At 47.1% G+C, this 8,698-nt stretch overlaps 1 protein-coding gene across 1 annotated transcript; it reads right to left on the bottom strand.

The window, feature by feature from the left end:
• Positions 1–756: 756 nt before the first annotated feature.
• IL36G (interleukin 36 gamma) lies at positions 757–5,864 on the bottom strand. The gene is given in 7 exon segments (XM_059079110.2): positions 757–996; positions 4,098–4,237; positions 4,958–5,065; positions 5,545–5,664; positions 5,667–5,787; positions 5,789–5,842; positions 5,844–5,864. Coding segments are annotated over 7 exon segments (804 nt in total).
• Between the last annotated feature and the right edge of the window lie 2,834 nt (positions 5,865–8,698).

Below are 8,698 nucleotides of genomic sequence, written 5' to 3'. Positions count from 1 at the left end.
AGACTATACAGAAAGTAGTCAAATAGTGGTGCCTTTTACATGTGATATCCCTCCCACCACCCTATCACCATTGATAAGGGCCCTTCTCCCCTCAGCTAAGCCTCAGTGCCAGAGTTACCCACTACTGTGTCCTTATTCAATCACTCTTGGTAATCTCAGATCACTCCTTGTTTCCTATTTCCCTTTGTAACTGTTTTAGCTTTCTTATCGTATAAACACATGGAGTTTATATTTGGTTTTATGGTAACAGATTATTAGAATTAGACATAAGTAATTTAATAAAGAATTGGTTTTCTTTACAAGTTCCTAACCCTGAAAAGAATATATTACACCCCTTACAATATACTGGAAACACATAGAGATTATGGGAAATGTAATCCCATTAGGAAAGGAAACACAGCAAAACAAAAACAAAGATCAGCTCCATGCTAGTCCCAGGATCTTGGGTAAGACTGGTGAGCTCTGAATTCGTGGTTCTTCATAACCACCCCTGGGACAGGTGTTCCTACTGTTTTTTGGGTCCCGATGTCCTTGTCCAGATGGCTTGAGAGATGTACAGTTTCAGCTCGAAAGGAGAGCCACACATCACCACCTCCCTCCTGCTTTTGAGTCCACATTCTATTCCTTGGTCCTTCCGAGGTCACTGCTTCTTCTCCGTTCATAAAATAAGACGAGAACGGGGCCAAGCCCACCTCTCAGCATCAATGTGCAATGACACTGAGAAAATACAGATGAAAACACACTGAGAACGGGAAATTATAAGAGCAAGCTGCCATCTATAGGCTGAGTTAATCTGATATCTATACGGAAGTCAGTAGTGTACATTCTCCCCAGCTCCGAAGTGAGAACGATGGGCTGGCCTCTCTCGGAGGAGGCGATGAACCAGCCGGGAAAGGCCACGGACTCAAAGGTGGAGGTACTGCCTGTCCGGCCATGGTAGAAAAGGAAGGGCTCAATGGGCTCAGCTTGGTTGTACAGATCCATTATATTCTGGTCCTGAAACGAGACAGAAAATGCCAGAAGGAGAAGCACAGGCTGTTTGAGTAGTTCAACATTACTTGTACACAACATGTAAACGTTCCGAAGTTTGAGCAACCCTATCCATCTATTAGAGCAAGCCTAGAAAAAAACCCATTTCAAAGGAACAGCAGAGTAAGCACACATGAAATCTCACCTTCCTGTCCCCCACCCTCAACTCCAGAGATGGCATGGAGTGACACATGGCACAGGTTCATGAACAAGTGGCCACCCTTGAATGACAAATTGGAACTCTCCCCACACAAGAGGCTGCGGGGACCACCCCACCCCTAAGAAAAGGAAGGAAATGCAAATTTGCTGCAGGAAGCCAAGGTCTTCCCTCACCAAAGCTGCATCCGTGAGAGCCCCCTTCCTGTAAGAACCACTGTTCTGGCAAAAGACCGCCAGGGCAGAGGTGTTTGGGTTTCCAATTCATTGCCAAACACATGAGAAAGGTCAGAGCCATGAAAAAGGCACAAGAGGGTCTAACAAATCAAAGGACTTGCACTCAAAAAAGCAAAGTATATAGAACAATCAGAAAAGGTTTCTATATTGTATAGAGAAGTATATTTGTTGATGTATATATTTATATATTCACATATCATTCTATTTAGGTAAGATAAGTATTTCTAAGTAAATTGCATTATGTCCAAGATCCCCAAAGAGACACAGAGACACATATGTATATATGTATACATAATTCAGCCACATTCCACCCTGAGTAGGGGGAATTCTTCCAAAAGATTCCTTTATTCAGTTAATAACTTCCAGTTAATCTATCCAATTCTTGGGGCAGCCAAAAACCTAGGAGTCATCCTTGATATTGCTTTCTTAGATCCCTCAACATTTAACCCGGCAGCAAGGCTTGTGAGCCCTATTTCCAAAATCTTTCCTGAACTGAGCCACTTCTCACCCCTCCCCTACACCTGCTCCATCCTTACCACCCATTCTCCACAAAGCAGTTGAGTTAACTGTAAACTGAAATAATTGAATAAATAAGATCCTGTTACCTTCCGGCTTAAATGTCTTGAATGATTTTCTAATTATCACAATATTCAAAGTCTTTAACAAAGCCTGCAGGGTCAACACCATGCAGCTCTTGCTTACAGAGCTGAAAACGTACTGTTCGGTCCTCATCTTCTTAATCACACTCCCCATTCACTCTGTCAGCAAAGCCCATTGACTCAATTGAAAATATTTCCAGAATCTGACCGTTTTCTTCCTACCTCCATGCTATCCCCATATCCATCAGATCACACCTGGATCACCTCAAAGCCTCCAACAGGACTTTCCCCTTTGCCCTTCACACTCGGCTATCGGGTAGCAGCCAAAATAATCCCTGGTGGTCCAGTGGTTAAGAATCTGTATTACAATGCAGGACACGCCGGTTGGATTCCTGGTCAGGGAACTAAGATTCCACGTGCTGCGGGGCAACTAAGGCCGCACATGGCAACTACTGAGCCTGCGGGCCACAACTAAAGAGCACATGCGCAGCAACTACTGGGTCCGGGCGCTCTGGAGCTCACGCGCCACAACAAAGAGCCCTCATGCTGCAACGAACGATCCCGCACGCCGCAACTAAGACCCAATGCATCCAGTAAATAAGTAAATAAATAAATAAGTAATTTATTTTAAAAACGTATGTCCGTTCATGTCACTCTTCTATTCAAAACATTCTAACAATTTGAATTGATTGAACTTGCCCTCACTGGACACTGCTGGCTCACTCCTTTGTCTCCTCTCCCATCTGCTAAAATCTCACCTTTGCAATAATGCCTGCTGTACTATTTACCACACAGCCAGACATCAGCTGTTTCTGGCACTGCCAGTCTCTTTACCCGGCTCTAATCGTTCTTTCCCAGGAGACATAACACCCTTTCACATGCCACTGATTTATCCATGATTATATTTCTTGTGGACCATTTCTCTTCTCCCACTAGAATGTAAGCCCCCGGAGGGCAGGACTCTTTGCCATTCTGTGCACTGATGATTCGCAAATGCCCACAACAGTGCTGGAGGCCAGTAAGAACACACACATTTGCTGACTTAGATTATACTAAGTTGCATTAAATTGAATTGCAGTAAACAGAAGTTTCAGAAACAAGTTTTTACTAAGAGGCAGTTATAAAGTAGAAAAACGCAAAACCAACTAGAGAGCTGGAGAATTAACATAGTAAAGATTGAACTTTCATAAAAACAGAATAGAAAGATAATTGAGCAGACAGGGTGTGAATTCAAAGGTAATCATGACGTGGGACGTTGAACCAACAAGTTCTCCCAGAATGCAACATGAAAAATAAAGGACAGAAAGTATGAGAAATTAGGTGAGATCTCGAAGTTCCAATAATTGATGAATAGGAATTCGAAAAGGAGAGGGGAGACAGCAGGAAGGAGAGAATATACTTGAATAAACATTCATAGAGACATGGATGGACCTAGAGTCTGTCACAGACAGTGAAGTAATCCAGAAAGAGGAAAACAAATATTGTATATTAACTCATGTATGTGGAATCTAGAAAAATGGTACAGATGAAACTATTGGCACGGCAGGAATAGAGATGCAGACGTGGGGAATGGATGTGTGGACATGGGGGGCTGGGATGTATCGGGAGATTGGGATTGACGTATGTGCACTGCCAGGTGTAGAACAGATAGCTAGTGGGAACCTGCTGTATAGCACAGGGAGCTCAGCTCGGTGCTCTGTGGTGACCTAGATGAGGGGGACGGGGGGCGGGGTGGGAGGTCGGTCCAAGCGGGAGGGGATATATACATATAGGTGATTCACTTCGTTGTACAGCAGAAACTAACAGAACGTTGTAGAGCAAGTATACCCCAATTAAAACAAACAAACAACGTCTAGACTATCTCAATATTCAAGAAAGATGAGTCCTCAACTAGGGAGGGGCAGGATAAATGAAATTAAAGTCTATTGCAGGCACATTATTCTAAAGGAGGAAGGGATAAGTATGCTTCAGAACAGGAGGATATTTCTTTTGTAATTATAAAATCAGATTTCCTAACAAATCAACTTCTCAGAAAAGAAACTGAGGTTTTCTACATTATTTTTCTTAGTCACTCACCTTCAGCTGCAATTTGGGCTGTCCTGTGACATCCTCACAATACAGACACATTTCTGTTTTCTGGATTCCCAAATAAATGGGAAGCCCTCTGTTTCTCTCAAGAGAGTCTGGATTCTTGCATGGGAGAACAGTAACAGTGACTGTTAAATAAGAGGGGATATGGCGTCAGTGCCCCTCTGGAGGGCAGCTATGTTCACCACTATACCGCCAACACACATAGTCCGCGCCCTTTAGAAGTCAGGAAAGACCAGGATCTCCCAGGCAAGGCTGGAAGAGACCTTAAGAGTATAATCCCTACTACCCCAGACCCACAAAATGGCCAGCCCCATACGCATTCATTCATTCACACCAAGTACCAATCGCAGCCCTAAGAAATGGAGCAAACACAAAGAGTTAATCAGAGGGCAGACCCCACCCTTGAGATTTTCACACTTCTGCTTGAACACCTGGAGGTGAGAAGCTCCAACCCCAAGCAGCCCCCCTGAGCCTTGGAGAGCTCTGTTCATTGACAAGCATTGCCTAATGTCATGTTGAAATCTGCCTTCCTGTGCTATCCAACCAATTAGTCCTCTTAGGACACCAGAAGTCTGGCAGATCAAGCCACTCCTCTTCCCTAAGACAGGCCTTCAGATCACTGAAAGCAGCTCTCCTGCTCCCCGGAACGCCGCTCCACTCTCTCTGCTCTCTTTGCCCTGGTCCAAGACACCTCTTCCCAGGCCCCCTTCCAGGTGAGCCCTGTTATAAAGCCACCCTTTTAACAAAAGGCTGGGTACCAGTATCCCAGGCGCACTGATGTGTTGGGGCATCACATCACAAGGATCAACCTCCAAGGATCAACCACACGGTGACCTCTCACCTACCTGGAGTCACATCGTTGCTCCACGGAGATGTCACGAGGGTCTGACCCTGAAGGATCCACACCTGCTGATTCACGTCAGAGAATTCTCCAACCCAAGGTTTATCCAGTCCTATTTAAATAGAAAAGAATAATGAAGAAACATGATTAAGGTTGCTTTACCAGATGCCAGGAGAAAGATTAGCTACTCCAGGTCTTTCAGGAGGGACGGTTCAGGGTTTACACACCAGGCAACTCTCACAGGTCCCATCAGCTCAGCCTTTCTTTCCAGTAAAACCATGAGCTCTGGTGAGGAGGACAAGCCTGTAACTGGTCTAAGAGTTAGACAATAAGTGAGTTAAGCCTCTGTCCCCGTAATTACACACGTGTCAAGGCCCAGCTACTCACTTTGATGGCCACTTTTTATGTGGCCCAAGGCTAGATCTGGAGTTGGAGCAGTGAAAAAGAAATGGTCCTCTGCCTCTCGGTCCAGTGGGAGACGGACAGCATTGGGTGGTAAGGCCCATATACAGGGAAGAGCAGAGAAGGCTGGGGTGTCCAGAAGAGACAGGCGTGAGTGTCCCCAGCCTCCAGACCCCATCCCAACATCACCTTCTATTTGGACTGTTCCCTGGGGTTCCACATCGTCTGCCATGGCGGGGTCGTCTTGGCACCTGTGAGGACATCGATAGGAGATCTGAGTCTCAGGAGGCATTTCCAGACCCTGCCAGGATACTGGTTCTTAAGGTCCGGATTCTGGGAAGGGAGCTGGGAAGCCTGGCCTGATACCAAGTCCTCGTCAGAAGATCTAGGCCACCTCCTGGGACAAAACCTCAAGGCAACCTTAGGGAGGGGCTATCCAGCAGAATTTTCCTCCACCCAGAGATCCAGCCAGGGGCAGTGTCCCCGCTAGGGGTTCCAAGGCCAGGCATGACTTTTGACCTTAAATACCCTACAGCTCCCTGATGTCTGTGCCTCCTCCTCTCAGCAGCCCTCCCCACTCCCACTGGCAAATCTGTCTGCCTGGGAACAGGGGAGGGACCCGAGCCAAGGCAGCTGTGCCAGGATCCTAGCAGCTCCCCAGTAAGAAGCAGCTATAGCTCCGCACAGGACAAGACATGGACCCAGCCTGGCGTGGCTCCACTCCTTCACTGAACCCTAAAGAAGGATGTATAAGAGTCAAGGGACCTTTCAGCTATCCGCTGGCAAGAGCCTTTATCAAAAGTGCAGGACATTGAATCGCAGCTCAAGCAGCTCCCAAGAGCAGGGACAGGCTCTGATGGAGTGGGGAACACTTATCTGGAGATCACAGGGAGGTGCCAGCTTCCTCAGTGGGGCGTGACAATCTTACGACATGAAAGAAGAAAGCCAGATCCTCCTGCCAGAAGATCCGGTAAGGCTCAGATGAAGAAATCACGGCATCAGTATATGAGGATGGCCTGTCTGGGCTCCCTGAGAAGTAAGCACCAAGCCAAGCCCTACCAACAGGGTTAATGACAGACCCTGGGTTTCTCAGGAAGGGAGACTGAGGGACTTCCCCAGATGCCAGTTCTCCTGCTGTGTCACTGGAGCTAGAACTGGACATGCAGGCTCTAAGCGAAGGGCATCCATCACCTGGGTCCAGGAAGCTTGCCCACTGCCGTTTCACTAAGAGAGTCCTGGGATGGCAAAATTAGCTGTGGGCTCAGGCAGCAGCCATATAGCATCCCTGGCCACCCAACTGTTCCACTTCGGGCTGCCTATGAGTGGAGGGTTAGGCTAAAAGCCCCTCCCCCACTCTTTCAGCCCCTCAGAGATCCACCTCTATCCTCTTGGGAGCCACAGGCATTGCGCAGCACACCCTTAACTGACATAATCCTGGTCCCCGCTACCCCCAAGCATAGTGGACTCCAGACCAGCCTAAGGACTAACGAGGTAGGTAGTGATTTCTCCAAAAACTGAGCCCCAGTTGCGAACTTATCCCTCACCCTCTGCTCCAGGAATACAGGCCGTTTGTAGGTTCTCAATAAATGGTAAGTTATTTTTCTATATGTTTGTTACACACACACACACACACACACACACACACACACACACACACAATCTGCTGAGGTCACGCATAAAAATTTTCTGAGAAGAGTTAACTTGACTGAAGTGAGCTTCAGGAGACAGACTAGAAGCACCTACAGCTTCATATTCACCTGGAAATACAAGTGCAAAGAATAAGACAGAACCTTCTAGGCAAGCACCTCCATGAGCCCCTCTTCCCAACCTTGAAAAGAGTCTCCTTGCTCAACCTCTCATACATTTCACCCCATCTCCTTTTTGGCCTCAGAGGGACATAGTCTTTTCCTGTTGAGGCCCCAGTCCCGTCACTTTTGGTTTCTAGAGTGCGGTTAGGAATTTAGACACTTTTTTTTTTTTTTTTTGCAGTACGCGGGCCTCTCACCGCTGTGGCCTCTCCCTTTGCGGAGCACAGGCTCCGGACGCGCAGGCTCAGCGGCCATGGCTCACGGGCCCAGCCGCTCCGCGGCACGTGGGATCCTCCCGGACCGGGGCACGAACCCATGTCCCCTGCATCGGCAGGCGGATTCTCAACCACTGCGCCACCAGGGAAGCCCAGGAATTTAGACACTTTTGTTCAAAGCCAAGCTCACCCCTTGAGTCCCCTCCACCCAGCTGAAGAGTCTCTCCATTATGCGTCGACGGGTCAACATATCCCCTTTCTTGGGATGCTTACCACAAAACAGCATCGAAAAGGCTCCATCTTCTGGCCCCCAAATTCCTTAGGTCTCTGTTTCAATCAGGATCCAGTCTGGAAAGCAGAACCCACACAAGGAATTGCAAACAAAGGGAATTGAACACAAGAAACTGGTAACACACGTCAGAAGGCTGAAGAGTAAAAAGGAGTGGCCAAGGTACCCCAGATAGCACCCAATGTGGGAAGGAATCAAGAGGAAACAAAAGAATCTAGAAGCTCAAAGGAGGAAACTTGTAGGACTGATACTTAGACCTCAGGACGGGTTCCTCTGGTGAACTGATGCTCAGACCTGTGAAAAGAGAGTGTAGTCTGCTGGGCACACGAACCGCAAAGATGCAGATGAGGGGTCAGATGCTCTGAGGGCCCAAGGGACACAACACAGACAGCTGTATTTCCATTGATTCAAAAGGCTTTGGGAGCAGGTTGGTGCCATCACATGCAAGAAAGTAATAGTCACTTAAAGAAGATGGAGGTCCTTATGACATTTTACAGTGGCTGTGTGACCTGGGGAGAGATGGTGTTTTCCGTTCACTTCTTCAGCAGGCTTTATTTGTCTGTCCTCCCAGGCTGATTAATAGCAGGGCTGATTTTTTCTTTCAGTTCTGAGCAAGTTTTGACTCTCAGATTCTGACCTTTTTCAGAGGGGATGGGCCTGAGGGGGGAAAAAGTTGACGCTAAGATCTACTATTAATAGTTTTGTTACTTTTCACCTGAGGTGGTATATTATTTAATGGAAGAGTACATGTAAAACTGGCGAATTCTGAATAAGGCTTGTATTTCAGTTAATATTGCAATATCAATGTCAATTTCCAGGGTTTTGACAATGTACTGCAGCTGGGTAAAATAAAATAATACAATACATATTTTTTAAAGCTTTTGGGAAAAAAATGGGGCGGTGGAATTCCCTGGCCATCCAGTGGTAAGGACTCCACACTCTCACTGCCGAGGGCAAGGGTTCAATCCCTGGTCGGGAAACTAGGATCCCACGAGCCACACAGGAAGGAAGGGAGGGAGGGAGGGAGGGAG

Source organism: Kogia breviceps, chromosome 11, assembly GCF_026419965.1.
Source record: "Kogia breviceps isolate mKogBre1 chromosome 11, mKogBre1 haplotype 1, whole genome shotgun sequence".
In the NCBI taxonomy this organism is placed as follows: Eukaryota; Metazoa; Chordata; class Mammalia; order Artiodactyla; family Physeteridae; genus Kogia; species Kogia breviceps.
This window is presented reverse-complemented; position numbering and strand designations above follow the sequence as displayed.